This window comes from Nerophis ophidion, linkage group LG26 (genome assembly GCF_033978795.1).
Source record: "Nerophis ophidion isolate RoL-2023_Sa linkage group LG26, RoL_Noph_v1.0, whole genome shotgun sequence".
In the NCBI taxonomy this organism is placed as follows: Eukaryota; Metazoa; Chordata; class Actinopteri; order Syngnathiformes; family Syngnathidae; genus Nerophis; species Nerophis ophidion.
In genome coordinates this window covers 34,260,612-34,287,824 of record NC_084636.1, presented here as the reverse complement: position 1 = coordinate 34,287,824, position 27,213 = coordinate 34,260,612, and the positions used below count along the sequence as shown (strand labels likewise).

General features: G+C 42.4%; 1 protein-coding gene across 1 annotated transcript in view; it reads left to right on the top strand.

Annotated features, from left to right (window-relative positions):
• prdm5 (PR domain containing 5) overlaps nucleotides 1-27,213 on the top strand; it is a 97,795-nt gene that overhangs the window by 67,323 nt on the left and 3,259 nt on the right. Inside the window, exons 14-15 of the mRNA XM_061888940.1 lie at nucleotides 12,659-12,744; nucleotides 21,938-22,042. Coding sequence (XP_061744924.1) covers nucleotides 12,659-12,744; nucleotides 21,938-22,042 — 191 coding nt within the window. The remainder of the gene's footprint in view (nucleotides 1-12,658; nucleotides 12,745-21,937; nucleotides 22,043-27,213) is intronic.

The following is a 27,213-nucleotide window of genomic DNA, read 5'->3' as shown; positions in this document are numbered from 1 at the left end:
GAGTAGGCTAACCCATGTGGTTCCTGTGGATGAAATCACAAGTTGTAATTATAGTAGTGACTAAATATCATAGTGACTGAAACCGATTCAAATCCCATGCCTGCAACCCACAAGTCATTTTCTCCAAGTGTCCCACAAAAGTCCCTTGGGCGCATCTTGACATGGAACTAGAGACCTGGCAAAATGCTACTTTTGCCTTTCAGCTTGCGATTAACATGGACTTTCTTTCTGCAGCTTTCTGTTCAAATCGTCGCCATTTGTCATGCTGATTGTGCGCACACATGGAAAGTAGGGAAAATACATTTTAAACCACTATTGCCACGGTTGCGGTCTTTTAAAGCGTTGCGGCTGTTGCGAATGTGGCGTTTAGCTCGCGGCGCCGTCTCTGCTCGGTATGGCGAATATTACACATGAGAGAAGTGCTTGAGGAAGCGAGAGGCGCTTGTTGTGACGAGAAGGTCAAGTTTGAAAGTTGTTGGCCGGTCCGGCGGCACACCAAAGCCAGCCTCTTATCACGCTGCTCTGGTATTACCTGTGAGCAAGGCAGGACTTGATGGTGACGGACAGCGCTAATGCCTTTCAGGCCGCGGGCCCCCAGCTACAAAGCCCTCTCCGTAACAACGTGCGGCGACAAAGCCCGCCATCTGCTCCGCAGACTCGCCGTGCGGGGGGGACGCCAAACGGATCGATTAGCAGACCAGGGGTGTGAGGGCCACGGCGGGAGGGGCCCGGGGATACAGCCGGGGGTCAGAGAGACGGTGTTGCGTTTCAGCACATGCTAAATCAGTTATGCGCCGCGCCGCAGTCGGCCCCTCGTAATCCCCAAACAATCTGCAGAATAAGTGCAGGTTTCCTCTTACAGTAACCCTCGCTAAAACCATCTCCCGCACGCCAAGGAGGTCATGCGCTCGCGAGCATCAGCCCCGTGCCCACAGAACCTCCAGATGAGGAAAACATTCCTCTTCAATTCCATCCTCGGTTTTTTACGCCGGATGTTCTTCACGGGATTCAAGGTTTCACGCGGGTGCTGTGATGGCATCTGAGTCCTCCACATGCGTTGGAACCTCCTATTTGGGCAAAAATTGGGGGATTGGACTGACTGCGGCTGGGAACCTGAGCCGCGTTCCTCAGCATTTTTCCTAGTCGGAGGTCTGAAATATCTGACCTCCCAGTTTCCGTGACTACCAGAGACCTGCTCTTGTTTTAGTTCCGTGGAAAAAGCCAAAGTCTGCTATGAACGTGTGAGCGTGTTCCAGCTCGCGTCCGGGTGCTGTCGACAATAGCCAGCTCCTGGGAGGGTCCCGGGCTAATGCCCAACCCTTGTTTGTGACGCAGTAGAAAGTTGGCTTTTATTTTGGTAAACAGACAAACGTTGTTCGCTCTGTAAATGAGAACACTTCCTTTTTTTGACGCAGTAGGAAACTGGCTTTTATTTTGGGCGGTATAGCTCGGTTGGTAGAGTGGCCGCTCCAGCAACTAAATAGTTCCAGGTTCGATCCCCGCTTCCGCCATCCTAGTCTCCGCCGTTGTGTCCCTGGGCAAGACACTTAACCCACCTGCTCCCAGTGCCACTCACACTGCTTTAAATGTAACTTAGATATTGGGGTTCTCTATGTAAAGCGCTGTGAGTCACTAGAGAAAAAGCGCTATATAAATATAATTCACTAAACAGACTGCAAGCCTGAACACTTCCTAGTTTGTAACGCAGTAGGAAATGGGCTTTTATTTTGGTAAACAGACGAGTGTTTGCTGCTCTGTAAGCATGAACACTTCCTGTTTTTGTTGCAGAAGGAAGTAGGCTTTTATTTTGGTAAACAGACGAGCGTTGACCCCTCTGTAAGCATGAAAACATCCTGTTTTTGACGCAGTAGGAAGTGGGCTTTTATTTTGGTAAAAAGACTGCAAGTATGAACACTTTCTGTTTGTGACATAGTAGGAAATGGGCTTTTATTTAGGTAAACATACGAGCGTTTGCCGCTCTGCAAGCATGAACATTTCCTGTTTTTGGCGCAGTAGGAAATGGGCTTTTATTTTGGTAAACAGACTGCAAGGATGAACACTTCTCGTTTGTAATGCAGTAGAAAGTTGGCTGTTTTATTTTGGTAAACAGACAAGCGTTGGCCGCTCTGTAAGCATGACCACTTCCTGTTTTTGATGCAGTAGGAAGTGGGCTTTTATTTTGGTAAAAAGACTGCAAGTATGAACACTTTCTGTTTGTGACATAGTAGGAAATGGGCTTTTATTTCGGTAAACAGACGAGCGTTTGCCGCTCTGCAAGCATGAACATTTCCTGTTTTTGGCGCAGTAGGAAATGGGCTTTTATTTTGGTAAACAGACTGCAAGCATGAACACTTCCTGTTTTTGATGCAGTAGGAAGTGGGCTTTTATTTTGGTAAACAGACGAGTGTTGTCCGCTCTATAAACAAGAACACTTTCTGTTTTTGACGCAGTAGGAAATAGGCTTTTATTTTGGGCGGTATACTGTAGCTCGGTTGGTAGAGTGGCCATTCCAGTACCTTAAGGATTCCAGGTTCGATTCCAGCTTCCGCCATCCTAGTCCCTGCCGTTGTGTCTTTGGGCAAGACACTTAACCCACCTGCTCCCAGTGCCACTCACACTGCTTTAAATGTAACTTAGGTATTGGGTTTCTCTATGTAAAGCCTTTTGAGTCACTAGAGAAAAAGCGCTATATAAATATAATTCACTAAACAGACTGCAAGCATGAACACTTCCTAGTTTGTAACGCAGTAGGAAGTGGGCTTTTATTTTGGTAAACAGACGAGTGTTTGCTGCTCTGTAAGCATGAACACTTCCTGTTTTTGTTGCAGAAGGAAGTAGGCTTTTATTTTGGTAAACAGACGAGCGTTGACCCCTCTGTAAGCATGAAAACATCCTGTTTTTGACGCAGTAGGAAGTGGGCTTTTATTTTGGTAAAAAGAATGCAAGTATGAACACTTTCCGTTTGTGACATAGTAGGAAATGGGCTTTTATTTTGGTAAACAGACGAGCATTGACCGCTCTGTAAGCATGAACACTTCCTGTTTGTGATGCAGTAGGAAATGGGCTTTTATTTTGGTAAACAGACTGCAAGCATGAACACTTCCTGTTTTTGATGCAGTAGGAAGTGGGCTTTTGTTTTGGTAAACAGACGAGTGTTGTTCGTTCTGTAAATGAGAACACTTCCTTTTTTTGACGCAGTAGGAAACTGGCTTTTATTTTGGGCGGTATAGCTCGGTTGGTAGAGTGGCCGCTCCAGCAACTAAATAGTTCCAGGTTCGATCCCCGCTTCCGCCATCCTAGTCCCCGCCGTTGTGTCCCTGGGCAAGACACTTAGCCCACCTGCTCCCAGTGCCGCTCACACTGCTTTAAATGTAACTTAGGTATTGGGTTTCTCTATGTAAAGCGTTTTGAGTCACTAGAGAAAAAGCGCTATATAAATATAATTCACTAAACATACTGCAAGCATGAACACTTCCTCTTTGTGACGCAGTAGGAAGTGGGCTTTTATTCTGGTAAACAGACGAGTGTTTGTTGCTCTGTAAGCATGAACACTTCCTGTTTTTGTTGCAGAAGGAAGTAGGCTTTTATTTTGGTAAACAGACGAGCGTTGACCCCTCTGTGAGCATGAAAACATCCTGTTTTTGACGCAGTAGGAAGTGGGCTTTTATTTTGGTAAAAAGACTCCAAGTATGAACACTTTCTGTTTGTGACATAGTAGGAAATGGGATTTTATTTTGGTAAACAGACGAGCATTGACCGCTCTGTAAGCATGAACACTTCCTGTTTGTGATGCAGTAGGAAATGGGCTTTTATAGGAAATGGGATTTTATTTTGGTAAACAGACTGCAAGCATGACCACTTCCCGTTTTTGATGCAGTAGAAAGTGGGCTTTTATTTTGGTAAACAGACGAGTGTTGTCCGCTCTATAAACAAGAACACTTTCTGTTTTTGACGCAGTAGGAAATAGGCTTTTATTTTGGGCGGTATACTGTAGCTCGGTTGGTAGAGTGGCCATTCCAGTACCTTAAGGATTCCAGGTTCGATTCCAACTTCCGCCATCCTAGTCCCCGCCGTTGTGTCCTTGGGCAAGACACTTAACCCACCTGCTCCCAGTGCCACTCACACTGCTTTAAATGTAACTTAGGTATTGGGTTTCTCTATGTAAAGCCTTTTGAGTCACTAGAGAAAAAGCGCTATATAAATATAATTCACTAAACAGACTGCAAGCATGAACACTTCCTAGTTTGTAACGCAGTAGGAAATGGGCTTTTATTTTGGTAAACAGACGAGTGTTTGCTGCTCTGTAAGCATGAACACTTCCTGTTTTTGTTGCAGAAGGAAGTAGGCTTTTATTTTGGTAAACAGACGAGCGTTGACCCCTCTGTAAGCATGAAAACATCCTGTTTTTGACGCAGTAGGAAGTGGGCTTTTATTTTGGTAAAAAGACTGCAAGTATGAACACTTTCTGTTTGTGACATAGTAGGAAATGGGCTTTTATTTTGGTAAACAGACGAGCATTGACCGCTCTGTAAGCATGAACACTTCCTGTTTGTGATGCAGTAGGAAATGGGCTTTTATTTTGGTAAACAGACTGCAAGCATGAACACTTCCTGTTTTTGATGCAGTAGGAAGTGGGCTTTTATTTTGGTAAACAGACAAGCGTTGGCCGCTCTGTAAGCATGACCACTTCCTGTTTTTGATGCAGTAGGAAGTGGGCTTTTATTTTGGTAAACAGACGAGTGTTGTCCGCTCTATAATCAAGAACACTTTCTGTTTTTGACGCAGTAGGAAATAGGCTTTTATTTTGGGCGGTATACTGTAGCTCGGTTGGTAGAGTGGCCATTCCAGTACCTTAAGGATTCCAGGTTCGATTCCAGCTTCCGCCATCCTAGTCCCTGCCGTTGTGTCTTTGGGCAAGACACTTAGCCCACCTGCTCCCAGTGCCACTCACACTGCTTTAAATGTAACTTAGATATTGGGTTTCTCTATGTAAAGCGTTTTGAGTCACTAGAGAAAAAGCGCTATATAAATATAATTCACTAAACATACTGCAAGCATGAACACTTCCACTTTGTGACGCAGTAGGAAGTGGGCTTTTATTTTGGTAAACAGTCGAGTGTTTGCTGCTCTGTAAGCATTAACACTTCCTGCTATTGATGCAGTAGGAAGTGGGCTTTAATTTTGGTAAACAGACGAGCGCTGGCAGCTTTGTAAGCATGAACACTTCCTGTTTTTGGCACGGTGGTAAATGGGCTTTTACTTTTGTAAACAGACAGCAAGCATGAACACTTCATGTTTGTGACGCAGTAGGAAGTTGGCTTTTTTATTTTGGTAAACAGACGAGTGTTGGCCACTCTGTAAGCATAAACACTTCCTGTTTTTAATGCAAAAGGAAGTGGGCTTTTATTTTAGTAAACAGACGAGCGTTTGCCGCTCTGCAAGCATGAACATTTCCTGTTTTTGGCGCAGTAGGAAATGGGCTTTTATTTTGGTAAACAGACTGCAAGCATGAACACTTCTCGTTTGTAATGCAGTAGGAAGTTGGCTTTTTTATTTTGGTAAACAGACAAGCGTTGGCCGCTCTGTAAGCATGACCACTTCCTGTTTTTGAGCCAGTAGGAAGTGGGCTTTTATTTTGGTAAACAGACGAGTGTTGTCCGCTCTATAAACAAGAACACTTTCTGTTTTTGACGCAGTAGGAAATAGGCTTTTATTTTGGGCGGTATACTGTAGCTCGGTTGGTAGAGTGGCCATTCCAGTACCTTAAGGATTCCAGGTTCGATTCCAGCTTCCGCCATCCTAGTCCCTGCCGTTGTGTCCTTGAGCAAGACACTTATCCCACCTGCTCCCAGTGCCACTCACACTGCTTTAAATGTAACTTAGGTATTGGGTTTCTCTATGTAAAGCGTTTTGAGTCACTAGAGAAAAAGCGCTATATAAATATAATTCACTAAACATACTGCAAACATGAACACTTCCTCTTTGTGACACAGTAGGAAGTGGGCTTTTATTTGGTAAACAGTCTAGTGTTTGCTGCTCTGTAAGCATGAACACTTCCTGTTATTGATGCAGTAGGAAGTGGGCTTTAATTTGGTAAACAGACGAGCGCTGGCAGCTTTGTAAGCATGAACACTTCCTGTTTTTGGCGTGGTGGTAAATGGGCTTTTACTTTTGTAAACAGACAGCAAGCATGAACACTTCATGTTTGTGACGCAGTAGGAAGTTGGCTTTTTTATTTTGGTAAACAAGCTAGTGTTGGCCACTCTGAAAGCATAATCACTTCCTGTTTTTGATGCAGTAGGAAGTGGGCTTTTATTTTAGTAAACAGACGAGCGTTTGCCGCTCTGCAAGCATTAACATTTCCTGTTTTTGGCGCAGTAGGAAATGGGCTTTTATTTTGGTAAACAGACTGCAAGCATGAACACTTCTCGTTTGTAATGCAGTAGGAAGTTGGCTTTTTTATTTTGGTAAACAGACGAGTGTTGGCCACTCGGTAAGCATGAACATTTCCTGTTTTGATGCAGTAGGAAGTTGGCTTTTATTTTGGTAAACAGACGAGTGTTGGCCACTCGGTAAGCATGAAGACTTCTTATTTTTGACGCAGCAAGAAGTGGGATCTTATTTTGGTAAACAGACGTGCGTTTGCCAGTCTGTAAGCATGAACACTTCCGGTTTTTGACGCAGTAAGAATTGGGCTTTTATTTTAGTAAACAGGAGCATTGGCTGCTCTGTAAGCATGAACACTTCCTGTTTCTGACACAGTAGGAAATGGGATTTTATTTTGGTAAACATACCAGTGTTGGCCGCGCTGTACGCATCAACACTTGCTTTTTTTGATGCAGGAGGAAGTAGGCTTTTATTTTAGTAAACAGGAGCATTGGCTGCTCTGTAAGCATGAACACTTCCTGTTTCTGACACAGTAGGAAATGGGATTTTATTTTGGTAAACATACCAGTGTTGGCCGCGCTGTACGCATCAACACTTGCTTTTTTTGATGCAGGAGGAAGTAGGCTTTTATTTTGGTAAACAGACAAGCGCTGCCTGCTCTGTAAGCATTAACACTTCTGAATGGACTTTTATTTTTGGTGAACAGACGAACGTTGGCCTCTCTGTAAGCATGAACACTTCCTGTTTGTGACGCAGCAGGAAGTGGGCTTTTATTTTGGTGAACAGACGAGCTTTGGCCGCTGAGGCCCCCAACTTGATATACTAAAATGTTATTGTTTGTGCTATGGCGCCAATTTTTGGACTAATTCGCACACTGCGGGTGCTGCTGGACTAATATCAATGTCAGTGTTTCCCTGCTGTTTATAACTTTGAACTGGAAGTATAAGTGCAGTTTCGTTTTCTAGCGGTACTACTCGTATGGATTCTTCATTCATCACTCCAAGCAACGTTTGTTGGTTTTACAATACAACTAAAACTATTTTTACTCACTAAAGCATCCCATGTGTGATGTCTGTAGAAGTGTTTTCATGCATATTTGTACATGCTATCATAATGTAATCAAGCTGGCATCGTTAGCATTAGCTAATATGCAAACAATTTGTATTATTAACTTACAAACCCCAAAAGCAGTGAAGTTGTCACGTTGTGTAAATGGTAAATTAAAAGAGAATACAATGATTTGCAAATCCTTTTCAACTTATGTTCAATTGAATAGACTGCAGAGACAAAATATTTCGTGTAATTTTTGGGCAAATAATCTTGAACTTAGAATTTAATTTAACTTAGAATTTTTTTTTTTTTTTAATTTTTTTTTTAAATTTTATTTTAATCTTCTATTCTCTCCCCCCCCCCCCCCCCCCCCCCCATTTACCTGTATGTCATCTTTTTTGTAAGGGGCGCTGGAAGCCGGCAGACCCGTCAGCGATCCTGTTCTGTCTCCCTGTAATGTTTGTCTGATCTTGAATAGGATTGTAATGAAAATTGTAATTTTCCTGAAGGAACTCTCCTGACGGAATAAATAAAGTATTATCTATCTAATCTAATCTAATGGCAGCAACACATCGCAAAAAAGTGGTCAGAGGGGCATTTTTTACCAGTGTGTTACATGGCCTTTCCTTTTAACAACACTCAGTAAAGGTTTGGGAACTGAGGAGACACATTTTTGAAGTGGAATTATTTCCCATTCTTGCATGATGTCCATCTTAAATTGTTCAACAGCCTCCCTTCTCATATTTTAGCCTTCACACATTTTCAATGGGAGACAGGTCGGACTACAGGCAGGCCAGTGTAGTACCCGCATTCTTTTACTTTGAAGCCACGCTGTAGTAATACGTGACTTGGCATGGTCTTGCTGAAATAAGCAGGGGCATCCATTATAACGTTGCTTGGATTTGTTGCTCTAAAAGCTGTATGTACCTTTCAGCATTAATGGTGCCTTCACAGATGTGTAAGTTACCCATGCCTTGGCCACTAATACACCCCCATACCCTCACACATGCTGCCTTTTACACTTTGCGCCTAGAACAATCCAGATGGTTCCACAGTTTCCAAAGACAATTCGAAATGTGGACTCGTCAGACCACAGAACACTTTTCTGCTTTGAGGAGCAGAAGATTTGAGTAGATGAGCTTGGGCCCAGCGAAGTCGGCGGCGTCTCTGGGTGTTGTTGATAAATGTCTTTCGCTTTGTATAGTAGTTTTAACTTGCACTTACAGATGTAGCGACCAACTGTAGTTACTGACAGTGGTTTTCTGAAGTGTTCCTGAGCCCTTGTGGTGATATCCTTTACACACTGATGTCGGTTTTTGATGCAGTACCGCCTGAGGGATCCAAGGTGCGTAATATCATGGCTTACGTGCAGTGATTTCTCCAGATTCTCTGAACCTTTTGATGATATCATGGAGCGTAGATGGTGAAATCCCTCCATCATTTGCAATAGCTGGTTGAGAAATGTTCTTAAACAATTTGCCCAGGCGTTTGTTGACAAAGTGGTGACCCTCGCCCCGTCCTTGTTTGTGAACGACCAAGCATTTCATGGAAGCTGCTTTTATACCCAATCATGGCACCCACCTGTTCCCAATTAGCCCGCTCACCTGTACGATAGATAGATAGATAGATAGATAGATAGTACTTTATTTATTCCGTCAGGAGAGTTCCTTCAGGAAAATTAAAATTTTCAGCACAATCCCATTCAAGATCAGACAAACATTACAAGGAGACAGAACAGGATCACTGACGGGTCTGCCGGCTTCCAGCGCCCCTTACAAAAAAGATGACATACAGGTAAACAAGGGGGGTGGGGGGAGTGGGGGGATAGAAGATTAAAATTAAATTAAAAAATCGGTCTTAGCCTAGGCCCTGGAGTGGGGGTGCAGACTGAGGCCAAGGGAAAAAAAACAAACAAAACAACAACAACTCATAGCCATAGAACACATCCCTCTTCCATGTGTGTAAGAGGGAAACATCAAACATCAAAGAACACAGAGGACATTAAAGACATTAAAGCTGCAGATACAAGCAGACACTTCTACATACAGCTATGAATAAAAAGTAAAAGAAACATATCCACTGTGGTGGCCTCTGTGGTGTTCCACGCCATCGTCCGGTGGGGTGGAGGGAGCATGGCCAGAGACAGGAGCAGACCCAACAAAGCAACCAAGACAGCCGACTCCACTCTCGGCCAGTGTCCAGTCCGCATGGATGAGCGAGGATACGTCCAAGGTGACTGAGGTGTCCGACACCTGCTCACCCAGCCAAGACACCGCGAAGCCTCTCCGTCCCAGCGCTCAGTGCTAGCTCCGCAGTCCTGTCCCCTCATCCGCATCTCCTCCAGTCCCTCCAAACAGACTCCGGTGTGGCAGACACCCAGCAGCTGGTCTCCATGGCCAAAAGGCTCCCGGGAGGCAGATCCAGAAGTCCACAAAAAAAGCACCACAGAGGTCACGAAAGTGCCACCCCTTGTCACACAGTCCCAAAGGGTCCCGGACCAAAATGCAAAAAAATATAATAAGACATGAAAACAAGAGGGAAACACAAAAGGATGACACAAGAGCACAGAGCTCCTGCCTACAGCGGCCACTACAGCAGCGCCATCTTGGGAAAAAAAAAAAAAAAAAACTTGGAACGATGTTCCAAATAAGTATTTGATGAGCATTCCTCAACTTTCTCAGTCTTTTTTTCCCACTTGTGCCAGTTTTTTGGAAACATGTTGCAGACATCAAGTTCCAAATGAGCTACTATTTGGAAAAAATAACAAAGTTTGTCAGTGTGAACATGAAATATCTTGTCTTTGCAGTCTATTCAATTGAATATAAGTTGAACAGGATTTGCAAATCATTGTATTCTCCGTTTATTTACCATTTACACAACCTGACAACTTCACTGCTTTTATGTTTTGTGCAATGGCTATCTTTCTGTATTGTTTTACTTTCACAAATTCCTCAGTAAATTCACCAAAAGCACAGTGTCATGTAGTACAGTTGGTAATAGGGCTTTTGTACAAACCCCGTTTCCATATGATTTGGGAAATTGTGTTAAATGTAAATATAAACAGAATACAATGATTTGCAAATCCTTTTCAACTCATATTCAGTTGAATATACTACAAAGACAACATATTTGAAGTTAAAACTGATAAACATAAATTTTTTTGCAAATAATCATTAACTTTAGAATTTGATGCCAGCAACACATGACAAAGAAGTTGGGAAAGGTGGCAATAAATACTGATAAAGTTGAGGAATGCTCATCAAACACTTATTTGGAACATCCCACAGGTGTGCAGGCTAATTGGGAACAGGTGGGTGCCATGATTGGGTATAAAAGCAGCTTCCATGAAATGCTATGTAATTCACAAACCAGGATGGGGCGAGGGTCACCAATTTGTAAGCAAATTGTCGAACAGTTTTAGAACAACATTTCTGAACCAGGTATTGCAAGGAATTTAGGGATTTTACCATCTAAGGTCCGTGAAATCATCAAAAGGTTTAGATGATCTGGAGAAATCACTGCACGTAAGCGATGATATTACGGACCTTTGATCCCTCAGGCGGTACTGCATCAAAAACCGACATCAGTGTGTAAAGGATATCACCACATGGGCTCAGGAACACTTCATAAAACCACTGTCAGTTACTATAGTTGGTCGCTACATCAGTAAGTGCAAGTTAAAACTCTACTATGCAAAGCGAAAGCCCTTTATCAACAACACCCAGCTTTGCTGGGCCCGAGCTCATCTAAGATGGACTGATGCAAAGTGGTAAAGTGTTCTGTGGTCTGACGAGTCCACATTTCAAATTATTTTTGGAAACTGTGGACGTGGTGTCCTCCGGAACAAAGAGGAACATAATCATCCGGATTGTTATAGGCGCAAAGTTCAAAAGCCAGCATCTGTGATGGTATGGGGGTGTATTAGTGCCCAAGGCATGGGTAACTTACACATCTGTGAAGGCACCATTAATGCTGAATGGTCCCGTACAGGTTTAAGAGCAACATATGTTGTCATCCAAGCAACGTTATCATGGACGCCCCTGCTTATTTCAGCAAGACAATGCCAAGCCATGTGTTACAAAAGCGTGCCTTCGTAATAAAAGAGTGCGGGTACTTTCCTGGCCCGCCTGCAGCCCAGACATGTCTCCCATCGAAAATTTGTGGCGCATTATGAAGCGTAAAATATGACTGTTGAACGACAGAAGCTCTACATAAAACAAGAATGGGAAAGAATTCCACTTTCAAAGCTTCAACAATTAGTTTCCTCAGTTCCCAAACGTTTATTGAGTGTTGTTAAAAGAAAAGGTGATGTAACACAGTGGTGAACATGCTCTTTCCCAACTACTTTGGCACGTGCTGCAGCCATGAAATTCTAAGTTAATTATTATTTGCAAAAAAAAATTAAGTTCATGAATTTGAACATCAAATATCTTGTCTTTGTAGTGCATTCAATTGAATATGGGTTGAAAAGGATTTGCAAATCATTCTGTTCAGTTTATTTTTACATCTAACACAATTTCCCAACTACTATGGAAACAGGGTTTGTAGTACAGTATGTAGGCAAGTGAGTAGTGCATTTTGTATTTTGTAGTAGAGTGTAGTGTAGTACAGCAAATAATACAGTAGATAGGAGAGCCAGTAAGTAGTACAGTAAGTATTTTGCAGTACCTGTGTTAGAAATGACAGGCAAGGTGTGCTGATATTAGCTGCAGATGAAGTACTTGCCTGGAGTCATGTATTCCCAACAGGAAATACACATGTACTTCAACTGTACTTTATTACAGTATCTAAAGTGTATTGTATTCCAGTATTTGAACTGGTGTACAGTATTTCAGTATTAAAGTGTACTGCAGTATTTGTGTCGGTCAGTAAATGTGTACTTGTGTAGTATTGCAGTATTTGTGTAATACTTGTGTTGTGTTGAAGGAGAGTTACTGTGTATTATTGCAGTATTTGTGTAGTACTTATGTTTTGTTGCAGGAGAGCTTCCCTATCAGTCTCCTTACTGCGTAGTATTGCAGTAAGTATTTGTGTAGTACTTTTGGTGTGTTGCAGGAGTGCAACCCTATCAGTGTCATTACCACATGGTATTGCATTATTCGTGTAATACTTGGGTTCTGTCGCAGTATTTGTGTAATACTTGTGTTGTGTCGCAGTATTTGTGTAATACTTGTGTAGTGTTGCAGTATTTGTGTAACCCTTGTGTTGTGTTGTGTTGCAGGAGAGCGACCCTATCAGTGTCCGTACTGCGACAAAGCCTTCAGCAAGAACGATGGACTAAAGATGCACATCCGCACGCACACACGAGTATGTTGGACTTTATTATTTTAACATGTTTACTGTACTAATAACATCACATTACATTACTGTGAACTATTTGACACACCTGATTAAGGACTATATGCATTGATCGATGAATACAGTAGCGTAGCGCACTATAAGCATGAACACTTCCTCTTTATTGTGGGTTTTTCCTTTGGGCTTTTATTTTGGTAAAAAGGCGAGCGTTAGCCGCTCTGTATGCATGAACACTTCCTGTTTGTGATGCAGCAGGAAGTGGTCTTTTATTTTGGTAAACAGACGCGCGTTGGCTGCTCTGTAAGCATGAACATTCCTGTTTGTGACGCAGTAGGATCCATCCATTTTTCTACTGCTTATTCCCTTTGGGGTCGCAGGGGGGCGCTGGTGCCCATCTCAACTACAATCAGGCGGAAGGCAGCGTACACCCTGGACAAATCCCCACCTCATCGCAGGGCCAACACAGATAGACAGACAACATTCACGGTCACATTCACACACTTGGGCCAATTTAGTGTTGCCAATCAACCTAACGCAGTAGGATGTGGGCTTTTATTTTGGTAAACAGACGAGCGTTTGCCGCTCTTTACGCATGAACACTTCCTGTTTTTGACACTTTAGGAAGTGGGCTTGCAGTTTGGAAAAAGACCAGCAAGCGTTGGTCGCTCTATAAGCATAAACACTTCCTGTTTGTGTCGCATCAAGAAATGGGCTTTTATTTTGGCAAACAGACGAGCGTTGGTCGTTCTGTAAGCATGAACACTTCCTGTTTGTGACGCAGCAGGAAGTGGTCTTTTATTTTGGTAAACAGACGCGCGTTGGCCGGTCTGTTAGCATGAACATTCCTGTTTGTGACGCAGTAGGATCCATGCATATTCCCGCTTATTCCCTTTGGGGTGGTAGGGGGCGCTGGTGCCCATCTCAACTACAATCGGGCGGAAGGCAGTGTACACCCTGGACAAGTCCCCACCTCATCGCAGGGCCAACACAGATAGACAGACAACATTCACACTCACATTCACACACTTGGGCCAATTTAGTGTTGCCAATCAACCTAACGCAGTAGGATGTGGGCTTTTATTTTGGTAAACAGACGAGCGTTTGCCGCTCTTTACGCATGAACACTTCCTGTTTTTGACACTTTAGGAAGTGGGCTTGCAGTTTGGAAAAAGACCAGCAAGCGTTGGTCGCTCTATAAGCATAAACACTTCCTGTTTGTGTCGCATCAAGTAATGGGCTTTTATTTTGGCAAACAGACGAGCGTTGGTCGTTCTGTAAGCATGAACACTTCCTGTTTGTGACGCAGCAGGAAGTGGTCTTTTATTTTGGTAAACAGACGCACGTTGGCCGATCTGTTAGCATGAACATTCCTGTTTGTGACGCAGTAGGATCCATCCATTTTCTACTGCTTATTCCCTTTGGGGTCGCGGGGGGCGCTGGTGCCCATCTCAACTACAATCGGGCGGAAGGCAGTGTACACCCTGGACAAATCCCCACCTCGTCGCAGGGCCAACACAAATAGACAGACAACATTAACACACTTGGGCCAATTTAGTGTTGCCAATCAACCTAACGCAGTAGGATGTGGGCTTTTATTTTGGTAAACAGACGAGCGTTTGCCGCTCTGTACGCATGAACACTTCCTGTTTTTGACACTTTAGGAAGTGGGCTTGTAGTTTGGAAAAAGACCAGCAAGCGTTGGTCGCTCTATAAGCATAAACACTTCCTGTTTGTGTCGCATCAAGAAATGGGCTTTTATTTTGGCAAACAGACGAGCGTTGGTCGTTCTGTAAGCATGAACACTTCCTGTTTGTGACGCAGCAGGAAGTGGTCTTTTATTTTGGTAAACAGACGCGCGTTGGCCGCTCTGTAAGCATGAACATTCCTGTTTGTGACGCAGTAGGATCCATCCATTTTCTACTGCTTATTCCCTTTGGGGTCGCGGGGGGCGCTGGTGCCCATCTCAACTACAATCGGGCGGAAGGCAGTGTACACCCTGGACAAATCCCCACCTCATCGCAGGGCCAACACAGATAGACAGACAACATTCACAGTCACATACACACACTTGGGCCAATTTAGTGTTGCCAATCAACCTAACGCAGTAGGATGTGGGCTTTTATTTTGGTAAACAGACGAGCATTTGCCGCTCTGTACGCATGAACACTTCCTGTTTGTGACGCAGCAGGAAGTGGTCTTTTATTTTGGTAAACAGACAAGCGTTTGCCGCTCTGTACGCATGAACACTTCCTGTTTTTGACACTTTAGGAAGTGGGCTTGTAGTTTGGAAAAAGACAAGCAAGCGTTGGTCGCTCTATAAGCATAAACACTTCCTGTTTGTGTCGCATCAAGAAATGGGCTTTTATTTTGGCAAACAGACGAGCGTTGGTCGTTCTGTAAGCATGAACACTTCCTGTTTGTGACGCGGCAGGAAGTGGTCTTTTATTTTGGTAAACAGACGCACGTTGGCCGCTCTGTAAGCATGAACATTCCTGTTTGTGACGCAGTAGGATCCATCCATTTTCTACTGCTTATTCCCTTTGGGGTCGCGGGGGGCGCTGGTGCCCATCTCAACTACAATCGGGCGGAAGGCAGTGTACACCCTGGACAAATCCCCACCTCATCGCAGGGCCAACACAGATAGACAGACAACATTCACACTCACATTCACACACTAAGGCCAATTTAGTGTTGCCAATCAACCTAACGCAGTAGGATGTGGGCTTTTATTTTGGTGAATAGACAAGTGTTTGCCGCGCTATACGCATGAACACTTCCTGTTTTTGACACTTTAGGAAGTGGGCTTGTAGTTTGGAAAAAGACAAGCAAGCGTTGGTCACTCTGTAAGCATAAACACTTCCTGTTTGTGTCGCATCAAGAAATGGGCTTTTATTTTGGCAAACAGACGAGCGTTGGTCGTTCTGTAAGCATGAACACTTCCTGTTTGTGACGCAGCAGGAAGTGGTCTTTTATTTTGGTAAACAGACGCACGTTGGCCGCTCTGTAAGCATGAACATTCCTGTTTGTGACGCAGTAGGATCCATCCATTTTCTACTGCTTATTCCCTTTGGAGTCGCGGGGGGGCGCTGGTGCCCATCTCAACTACAATCGGGTGGAAGGCAGAGTACACCCTGGACAAATCCCCACCTCATCGCAGGGTAACCCTAACCCTAACCCACAAATAGACAGACAACATTCACACTCACATTCACACACTTGGGCCAATTTAGTGTTGCCAATCAACCTAACGCAGTAGGATGTGGGCTTTTATTTTGGTAAACAGACGAGCGTTTGCCGCTCTGTACGCATGAACACTTCCTGTTTTTGACACTTTTGGAAGTGGGCTTGTAGTTTGGAAAAAGACCAGCAAGCGTTGGTCACTCTATAAGCATAAACACTTCCTGTTTGTGTCGCATCAAGAAATGGGCTTTTATTTTGGCAAACAGACGAGCGTTGGTCGTTCTGTAAGCATGAACACTTCCTGTTTGTGACGCAGCAGGAAGTGGTCTTTTATTTTGGTAAACAGACGCGCGTTGGCCGCTCTGTTAGCATGAACATTCCTGTTTGTGACGCAGTAGGATCCATCCATTTACTACCGCTTATTCCCTTTAGGGTCGCAGGGGGCGCTGGTGCCCATCTCAACTACAATCGGGCGGAAGGCAGTGTACACCCTGGACAAATCCCCACCTCGTCGCAGGGCCAACACAAATAGACAGACAACATTCACACACTTGGGCCAATTTAGTGTTGCCAATCAACCTAACGCAGTAGGATGTGGGCTTTTATTTTGGTAAACAGACGAGCGTTTGCCGCTCTGTACGCATGAACACTTCCTGTTTTTGACACTTTAGGAAGTGGGCTTGTAGTTTGGAAAAAGACAAGCAAGCGTTGGTCGCTCTATAAGCATAAACACTTCCTGTTTGTGTCGCATCAAGAAATGGGCTTTTATTTTGGCAAACAGACGAGCGTTGGTCGTTCTGTAAGTATGAACACTTCCTGTTTGTGACGCAGCAGGAAGTGGTCTTTTATTTTGGTAAACAGACGCACGTTGGCCGATCTGTTAGCATGAACATTCCTGTTTGTGACGCAGTAGGATCCATCCATATTCCCGCTTATTCCCTTTGGGGTCGCAGGAGGCGCTGGTGCCCATCTCAACTACAATCGGGTGGAAGGCAGTGTACACCCTGGACAAATCCCCACCTCATCGCAGGGCCAACACAGATAGACAGACAACATTCACACTCACATTCACACACTTGGGCCAATTTAGTGTTGCCAATCAACCTAACGCAGTAGGATGTGGGCTTTTATTTTGGTAAACAGACGAGCGTTTGCCGCTCTTTACGCATGAACACTTCCTGTTTTTGACACTTTAGGAAGTGGGCTTGTAGTTTGCAAAAAGACAAGCAAGCGTTGGTCGCTCTATAAGCATAAACACTTCCTGTTTGTGTCGCATCAAGAAATGGGCTTTTATTTTGGCAAACAGACGAGCGTTGGTCGTTCTGTAAGCATGAACACTTCCTGTTTGTGACGCAGCAGGAAGTGGTCTTTTATTTTGGTAAACAGACGCGCGTTGGCCGCTCTGTAAGCATGAACATTCCTGTTTGTGACGCAGTAGGATCCATCCATATTCCCGCTTATTCCCTTTAGGGTCGCAGGGGGCGCTGGTGCCCATCTCAACTAGAATCGGGCGGAAGGCAGTGTACACCCTGGACAAGTCCCCACCTTATCGCAGGGCCAACACAGACAGACAACATTCACACTCTCATTCACACACTAAGGCCAATTTAGTGTTGCCAATCAACCTAACGCAGTAGGATGTGGGCTTTTATTTTGGTAAACAGACAAGTGTTTGCCGCGCTGTACACATGAACACTTCCTGTTTTGACACTGTATTAAGTGGGCTTTTAGTGTGGAAAAAGACGAGCATTGGTCGCTCTATAAGAATGAACACTTCCCGTTTGTGACGCGGCAGGAAGTGGGCTTTTATCTTGGCAAACAGACGAGCGTTGGTCGTTCTGTAAGCATGAACACTTCCTGTTTGTGACGCAGCAGGAAGTGGTCTTTTATTTTGGTAAACAGACGCGCGTTGGCCGCTCTGTAAGCATGAACATTCCTGTTTGTGACGCAGTAGGATCCATCAATATTCCCGCTTATTCCCTTTAGGGTCGCGGGGGGCGCTGGTGCCCATCTCAACTACAATCGGGCGGAAGGCAGTGTACACCCTGGACAAGTCCCCACCTCATCGCAGGGCCAACACAAATAGACAGACAACATTCACACTAACATTCACACACTTTGGCCAATTTAGTGTTGCCAATCAACCTAACGCAGTAGGATGTGGGCTTTTATTTTGGTAAACAGACGAGCGTTTGCCGCTCTGTACGCATGAACACTTCCTGTTTTTGACACTTTAGGAAGTGGGCTTGTAGTTTGGAAAAAGACAAGCAAGCGTTGGTCGCTCTATAAGCATAAACACTTACTGTTTGTGTCGCATCAAGAAATGGGCTTTTATTTTGGCAAACAGACGAGCGTTGGTCGTTCTGTAAGCATGAACACTTCCTGTTTGTGACGCAGCAGGAAGTGGTCTTTTATTTTGGTAAACAGACGCGCGTTGGCCGCTCTGTAAGCATGAACATTCCTGTTTGTGACGCAGTAGGATCCATCCATATTCCCGCTTATTCCCTTTAGGGTCGCAGGGGGCGCTGGTGCCCATCTCAACTACAATCGGGCGGAAGGCAGTGTACACCCTGGACAAGTCCCCACCTTATCGCAGGGCCAACACAGACAGACAACATTCACACTCTCATTCACACACTAAGGCCAATTTAGTGTTGCCAATCAACCTAACGCAGTAGGATGTGGGCTTTTATTTTGTTAAACAGACAAGTGTTTGCCGCGCTGTACGCATGAACACTTCCTGTTTTTGACACTGTGTTAAGTGGGCTTTTAGTGTGGAAAAAGACGAGCATTGGTCGCTCTATAAGAATGAACACTTCCTGTTTGTGACGCGGCAGGAAGTGGGCTTTTATCTTGGCAAACAGACGAGCGTTGGTCGTTCTGTAAGCATGAACACTTCCTGTTTGTGACGCGGCAGGAAGTGGGCTTTTATTTTGGCAAACAGACGAGCGTCGGTCGTTCTGTGAGCATGAACATTCCTGTTTGTGACGCAGTAGGAAGTGGGCTATTATTTTGGCAAACAGACAAGCGTCGGTAAGCATGAACACTTCCTGTTTGTGGCGCGGCAGGAAGTGGGCTTTTATTTTGGCAAACAGACAAGTGTCGTCCACTCCTGTTGGGAAGGCTTGGGGTCAAAGGTGAAAGGCTGAACAGCTGCCGAGGACTGAGGGTCAGCGGGTACAGATGTTGGATGTTAGCAGGGTCAACGCAGAAGCAGTGCATTGTGGGTAAGCCGCATGCTCTGAAAGCACGGCCATGTGTTTCCTGACCTTTGACCTTTGACCTTTTGCTTCTCTTTTTTCCTCCTTTATGGAAAGAAATTCCTTCCTAGGTAAATCATCATTGAGAGCAGAATTACATCCTCTGTTTCCTACACCCATGCACACACACACACGCACGCACACACAAGCAGACACACACACACGCAGACACTGACACACACACACACACACAAAAGCAGAAACGCACACACGCATGCACACTAAAGGAGACACACACGCAAACTCACACACGCAGACGCGCACACACACACACACACACAAAACTTTTGTATCCTGTGTGACTTGGTGCCCCGCCCACATGATAGCACTTTTCCCAGGCCCCCTTACTTCCTGCATTGAGCCGGTCACCATGGCAACAGAGCTGTAAGCCTGTGTTATCGCTGCAAAAAGTAACAATGTTGTTTTGCCATCTTCTCGCCTTTTTCCCAGCCGTCACGGGATTATCTTTGAGTGACAGGACCAGAAGTGTAGGAGGGGCCACATTGACAGTAGGAGGAGCCACATTGATAGTAGGAGGAGCCACTGTGATTGTAGAAAAAGTTATATTTACAGTAGAAGGAGCCACATTGATATCAGAAGGGGTTACATTGATAGTAGGAGGAGCCACATTGATAGTAGGAGGAGTAACATTGATAGTAGGAGGAGCCACTGTGATAGTAGAAAAAGTTATAGCGATAGTAGAAGGAGCTACATTGATATTAGAAGGGGTTACATTGATAGTAGGAGGAGCCACGTTGATAGTAGGAGGAGTAACGTTGATAGTAGGAGGAGCCACTGTGATAGTAGAAAAAGTTTTATTGACAGTAGAAGATAGACAGATAGATAGATAGTACTTATTGATTCCTTCAGGAGAGTTCCTTCAGGAAAATTAAAATTCCAGCAGCAGTGTACAGAGTTGAGATCAATTTAAAGTAAAAAGTAAATAATGGGGGTTTAAAAGGAAACAAAATAGAGAAATATTACAAAAAGAATAAAAACAATGGGAATAACAATATAACAGTAAAATAAGAATATAACAAGGAGGAGCCACATTGATAGAAGGGGTTACATTGATAGTAGGAGGAGCCATATTGATAGTGGGAGGAGCCACATTGATTGTGGGAGGAGTCACACAGATAGTAGGAGGAGCCACATTGATAGTAGAAAGGGTTAAATTGATAGTAGGAGGAGCCACATTGATTGTGGGAGGAGTCACACAGATAGTAGGAGGAGCCACATTGATAGTAGAAAGGGTTAAATTGATAGTAGGAGGAGCCACATTGATGGTGGGAGGAGTCACACTGATAGAAGGAGGGGCCATATTGATAGTATAAGGCAGTGGTCCCCAACCTTTTTGTATCCGAGGACCGGTCAACGTTTAATAATTTGTCCTTTTTTTTTTCTTTTTCTTTTTTTTCCTTCTTTGTCATGAAAAAGGGACGTTTTTGTCATGAAAAAGGGAGTTTTTTGTGGTTGGTGCACTATTTGTAAGTGTATATTGTGTTTTTTATGTTGATTTAATAAAAAAAGAAAAAAAAAAGTTTTTTTTATTTTTATTTTTTTATAAAAAAATTCTTCTGCGGCCCGGTGGTTGGGGACCACTGGTATAAGGGGTTACATTGTTAGTAGGAGTAGCCACATTGAGAGTAGAAGGGGCCACATTGATTGTAGGAGTAGTCACAGTGAGAGTAGGAAGAGCCACATTGATAGTAGGAGGGGCCACATCAATAGTAGGAGGAGCCACAGTGAGAGTAGGAGGGGCCACATTGACAGTAGGAAGAGCCCCATTGATAGTAGGAGGGGCCACATTGATAGTAGGAGGAGCCACATTGATAGTAGGAGGAGCCACATTGATAGTAGGGGGGCCTTGTTGATAGTAGGCGGAGCCACAGTGAGAGTAGGAAGAGCCACAGTGATAGTAGGAGGAGCCACTTTGATAGTGGGAGGAGTCACACTGATAGTAGAAGGAGCCACATTAGTAGAAAAGGGTTACATTGTTAGTAGGAGGAGCCACTTTGATAGTAGAAAAGGGTTACATTGATAGTAGGAGGAGCCACTTTGATAGTGGGAGGAGTCACACTGATAGTTGCAGGAGCCACATTATTAGAAAAGGGTTACATTGTTAGTAGGAGGAGCCACTTTGATAGTAGAAAAGGGTTACATTGATAGTAGGAGGAGCCACTTTGATAGTGGGAGGAGTCACACTGATAGTTGCAGGAGCCACATTATTAGAAAAGGGTTACATTGTTAGTAGGAGGAGCCACTTTGATAGTAGAAAAGGGTTACATTGATAGTAGGAGGAGCCACTTTGATAGTGGGAGGAGTCACACTGATAGTTGCAGGAGCCACATTATTAGAAAAGGGTTACATTGTTAGTAGGAGGAGCCACTTTGATAGTAGAAAAGGGTTACATTGATAGGAGGAGGAGCCACATTGATAGTAGGAGGAGCCACACTGATAGTAGGGGGAGCCACATTGATAGTAGAAAAGGGATACATTGATAGTAGGAGGGTTAACATTGATAGTAGGAGGAGCCACTGTGATGAGTTTTAAGACGTGCAGCGAAGCCTGCTACTTTTTAAAGTGGTGGCTGCATAGTAGTGTGTGATCATCCAGTTGGGTGCGGGTTAGAGGTTTATTTATCGTTTTAAAGTTTCAAAGTCAGCGCATGCTCAAATTTTTCAAGGTCATAATAATCTTTTTAGTCTACATGAACATTGTGTGTGTGTGTGTGTGTGCGCGTGTGTGTGTGTGTGTTGCAGGAAAAACCCTACAAGTGCAGTGAGTGTAACAAGGCCTTCAGTCAGAAAAGAGGACTGGATGAACACATGAGGACTCACACAGGAGAGAAACCTTTCCAGTGTGACGTGAGTACACAAATACTGCAGTACTACAACTTTTCACCACTGCAGTACTCATCTACAAACCCCGTTTCCATATGAGTTGGGAAATTGTGTTAGATGTAAATATCAACAGAATACAATGATTTGCAAATCATTTTCAACCCATATTCAGTTGAATATGCTACAAAGACAACATATTTGATGTTTTTGCAAATAATAATTAACTTAGAATTTAATGGCTGCAATATGTGCCAAAGTAGTTGGGAAAGGGCATGTTCACCACTGTGTTACATCACCTTTTCTTTTAACAACACTCAATAACTGTTTGGGAACTGAGGAAACTAGTTGTTGAAGCTTTGAAAGTGGAATTCTTTCCCATTCCTGTTTTATGTTCAGCTTCAGTCGTTCAAGAGTCCGGGGTCTCCGCTGTCGTGTTTTACACTTCATAATGCGCCACACATTTTCGATGGGAGACAGGTCTGGGCTGCAGGCGGGCCAGGAAAGTACCCGCACTCTTTTTTTTTTTACAAAGCCACGCTGTTGTAACACGTGCTGAATGTGGCTTGGCCTTGTCTTGCTGAAATAAGCAGGGGCGTCCATGAAAAAGACTGCGCTTAAATGGCAGCATATGTTGTTCCAAAACCTGTATGTACCTTTCAGCATTAATGGTGCCTTCACAGATGTGTAAGTTACCCATGCCTTGGGCACTAATGCACCCCCATACCATCACAGATGCTGGCTTTTCAACTTGCGTTGATAACAGTCTGGATAGTTCGCTTCCCCTTTGGTCCGGATGACACGATGTTGAATATTTCCAAAAACAATTTGAAATGTGGACTCGTCAGTCAACAGAACACATTTCCACTTTGCATCAGTCCATCTTAGATGATCTCGGGCCCAGAAAAGTCGGCGGTGTTTCTGGATGTTGTTGATAAATGCCTTTCGCTTTGAATAGTAGAGCTTTAAATTGCACTTACAGATGTAGCGACCAACGGTATTTAGTGACAGTGGTTTTCTGAAGTGTTCCTGAGCCCATGTGGTGATATCCTTTAGAGATTGATGTCGGTTTTTGATACTGTGCCGTCCGAGGGATCGAAGGTCACGGTCATTCAATGTTGGTTTCAGGCTTACGTGGAGTGATTTCTCCAGATTCTCTGAACCTTTTGATGATATTATGGAGCGTAGATGTTGAAATCCCTAAATTTCTTGCAATTGCACTTTGAGAAACGTTGTTCTTAAACTGTTTGACCATTTGTTCACACAGTTGTGGACAAAAGAGTGTACCTCGCACCATCCTTTTTTCTGAAAGACTGAGCAGTTTTTATACCCAAACATGGCACCCACCTGTTCCCAATTAGCCTGCACACCTGTGGGATGTTCCAAATAAGTGTTTGATGAGCATGCCTAGACTTTATCAGTATTTATTGCCACCTTTCCCAACTTTTTTGTCACGTGTTGCTGGCATCAAATTCTAAAGGTAATGATTATTTGCAAAAAAAAATTGTTTATCAGTTTGAACATCAAATATGTTGTCTTTGTAGCATATTCAACTGAATATGGGTTGAAAAGGATTTGCAAATCATTGTATTCTGTTTATATTTACATCTAACACAATTTCCCAACTATTATGGAAACGGGGTTTGTATTACAACTATTCACCACTGCAGTACTCTTCTAATACAACTATTCACCACTTGTCACGTCTCAGACATCCCTGCCGTGTGTGTGTGTGTGTGTGTGTGTGTGTGTGTGTGTGTGTGTGTGTGTGTGTGTGTGTGTGTGTGTGTGTGTGTGTGTGTGTGTGTGAGTGTGGAGTGAGTCCAGATGTGGTGCTGATGTGCAGGGAGCAGGTTTAACTTAAGATGTTCAAACCTATATAACATTATTTTTTTTGAATAGTTTTCCATAAAACATTAAAAAAAAAATGTTTATTCACTGTTATTATATTTTATATATTAAAAAAATTATTTACTTAATTTATGTAGAAAAATAAATTTTTTTGGTAAACACAATTTTGAAAATGTATTTTTCCAAGTTTTGTTCCAAAAGTATGTTTTTGTAAAAGTCTGCAGATTGTTTTATACGTGTGAAGATGATGTCACATATGTTCATGTGTTCATATGTGACATGATTTCATGTGTTGTGTCTTTTTATCACACAGCAGCCATTATGAAACGATTTCATGTTGTTTGTGTATGTCAGGACTTAGTTTGACTTCTAGTCTTAGCTTGACTTTTAAGTCTAGCTTTAGTTTTGATTGTAAATTATAGCTCTGGTTTTACTTTTAGTCATAGGTGTATTTTTATTCTAGTTCTAGGTTTATTTGTTTTATTTTAGTTCTAGGTTTAGGTTTACTTTTAGTTCTAAGTTTATTTGTTTTATTTTTAAGGTCTAGTTTCAGGTTTAATTTTAGTTGTAGGTTTAGTTATTTTTATCTTAATTGTAGGTTTAGATTGAATTTTAGTTCTAGGTTCATTTGTTTTATTTTAAATCTAGGTTTAGTTTTAATGTTAGTTCTTTTTTTGTCTAGGTATAGGTTTAATTGTAGTTTTAAGTTTAGTTATAAGTTAATTTTTTGTCATTTTAGTTTTATGTTCTGGTTTAATTTTAGTTCAAGTTTTATTTTTAATTTTAGATGTAGGTTTAGGTTTATTTTAGGTCTTTTTTTGTTTTATTTTGTCATAGGTGTAGGTTTAATTGCAGTTGTAGGTGTATTTGTTTTATTTTAGTTATAGGTTTAGGTTTAATTTAGTTATAGGTGTATTTGTTTATTTTATTTCTAGGTTTAGGTTTATTAATAGTGCTAGGTTTAGTTTTTTATTTTAGTACTAGGTTTAGGTTTGATTTTAGGTCTAGGTTTATTTGTTTGATTTTAGTATTAGGTTTAGATTGAATTTTAGTTCTAGGTTTATTTGTTTTTTTTTTACTTCTAGGTCTAGGTTTAGGTTTACTTTTACTTCTAGGTATATGTTTAATTTTAGTCCTGGGTTTAGTTTTTTTTTAGTACTATGTTTATTTTTTATTTAAGTGCTAGGTTTAGGTTGACTTTTAGTTCTAGGTTTATTTGTTTTATTTTAGTTTTATTTCAAGAACTATGCTTAGTTTTAGTTTCAGTCGTAGGTTTACTTAACATATTAGTTCTATGTTGAGTTTGACTTTTAGTTCTAAGCTTAGTTCTAAATTAAGGACTAGGTTTAGTTTTAATTTGACTTTTAGTTTTTCGAGCTTAGTTTTAATTCCAATTTTAGGTTTAGTTTTACTTTTAGTTTTAGGTTTAATTTTAGTTAAATATCTAGGTTTTGTTTCAATTTTAAGTCCTGTATTTAGTTTTACTCTCAGTCCGAATTTTATTTTTCATTTTAGTTCTAGGTTTAGTTTGAACTTTAATATTAAGGTTTCATTTAAGTCCTAGGTTTAGGTTTAGTTTTAGTCTAGGGTTAGTTATGCTTTTAGTGCTAGGTTTAGTTTTAATTTTAAGTACTCCATTACTGTTCAATTTCAGTTGTAGTTTTAAGTTTACTTTTTCTTTTAGGTTTAGTTTTAATTTAATTTGTAGTTTGATTTTTAGTTCAAGGTTGAGTTTTGCTTTTAGTTCTAGGTTTTGTCTTAATTTTAACGTCTAGTTTTAGTTTCAATTGAAAATCTAGGTTTAGGTTTGGTTTCTAGAAGTTAGTTCATGTTTGCTTATTCATGTTAGGTCCAAGAAGCTAAATCACGTTAGTTTTTGGAAGCTAATTCACGTGATCTTTTGGAAGCTTATTCGCATGAACATTTGGTAGCGAATTCATGTTATCTTCCTGAAACTAATTCACGTTAGCTTCCTGGAACTAATTCACATCAGCTTCTGGAAGCTAATTCACGTTAGCTTCATGGAACTAATTCACGTTAGCTTCTGAGAATTAATTGAAATGAGCTTTTGGAAGCGAAGTTCGTTTCCTGTAACTAAATCACTTTCGATTTTGGAAGCTAATTCACGTTAGTTTCCTGGAACTAAATCACGTTAGTTTTTGGAAGCTAATTCACGATAGCTTCCGGGAACTAATTCATGTTAGTTTCTGTAGGCTAATTGCAGTGAGCTTCTGGAAGCTAACTCACTTGAGCTTCTGGAAGCTAATTGATGTGAGCTTTTGGAAGCTAATTCACATTAGTTTCCCGGAACTAAATCACGTTCGCTTTTGAAAGCTAATTCACGTTAGTTTCCTGGAACTAAATCACGTTAGCTTTTGGAAGCTAATTCACGATAGCTTCCGGGAACTAATTCATGTTAGCTTCTGTAGGCTAATTGCGGTGAGCTTCTGGAAGCTAACTCACTTTAGCTTCTGGAAGAAAATTGACCTGGTGCTTTTGGAAGCTAATTCACGTTAGTTTCCTGGAACTAAATCAGGTTCGCTCTTGGAAGCTAATTCATGTTAGTTTCCTGGAACTAAATCACGTTAGCTTTTGGAAGCTAATTCACGATAGCTTCCGGGAACTAATTCATGTTAGCTTCTGTAGGCTAATTGCGATGAGCTCCTGGAAGCTAACTCACTTGAGCTTCTGGAAGCTAATTGACATGAGCTTTTGGAAGCTAATTCACATTAGTTTCCCGGAACTAAATCACGTTCGCTTTTGGAAGCTAATTCACGATAGCTTCCGGGAACTAATTCATGTTAGCTTCTGCAGGCTAATTGCGGTGAGCTTCTGGAAGCTAACTCACTTTAGCTTCTGGAAGAAAATTGACCTCGTGCTTTTGGAAGCTAATTCATGTTAGTTTCCTGGAACTAAATCACGTTAGCTTTTGGAAGCTAATTCACGATAGCTTCCGGGAACTAATTCATGTTAGCTTTTGTAGGCTAATTGCGATGAGCTCCTGGAAGCTAACTCACTTTAGCTTCTGGAAGCTAATTAACTTGAGCTTTTGGAAGCTATTTGACGTGAGCTTTTGGAAAGTAAATCACCTCAGTTTCCGGGAACTAATTCACATGAGCTTTTGGAAGCTCATTCACCTTAGCTTCCGGGAACTAATTCACCTTAGCTTCTGGAATCTAATTCACCTTAGCTTCCGGAAACTAATTCATGGTAGCTTCTGTAGGCTAATTGATGTGAGCTTTTGGAAGCTAATTCACCTTAGCTTCCGGGAACTAATTCACGTTAGCTTCTGTAAGCTAATAGACGTGAGCTTTTGGAAGCTAATTCATGTTAGCTTCTGGGAACTA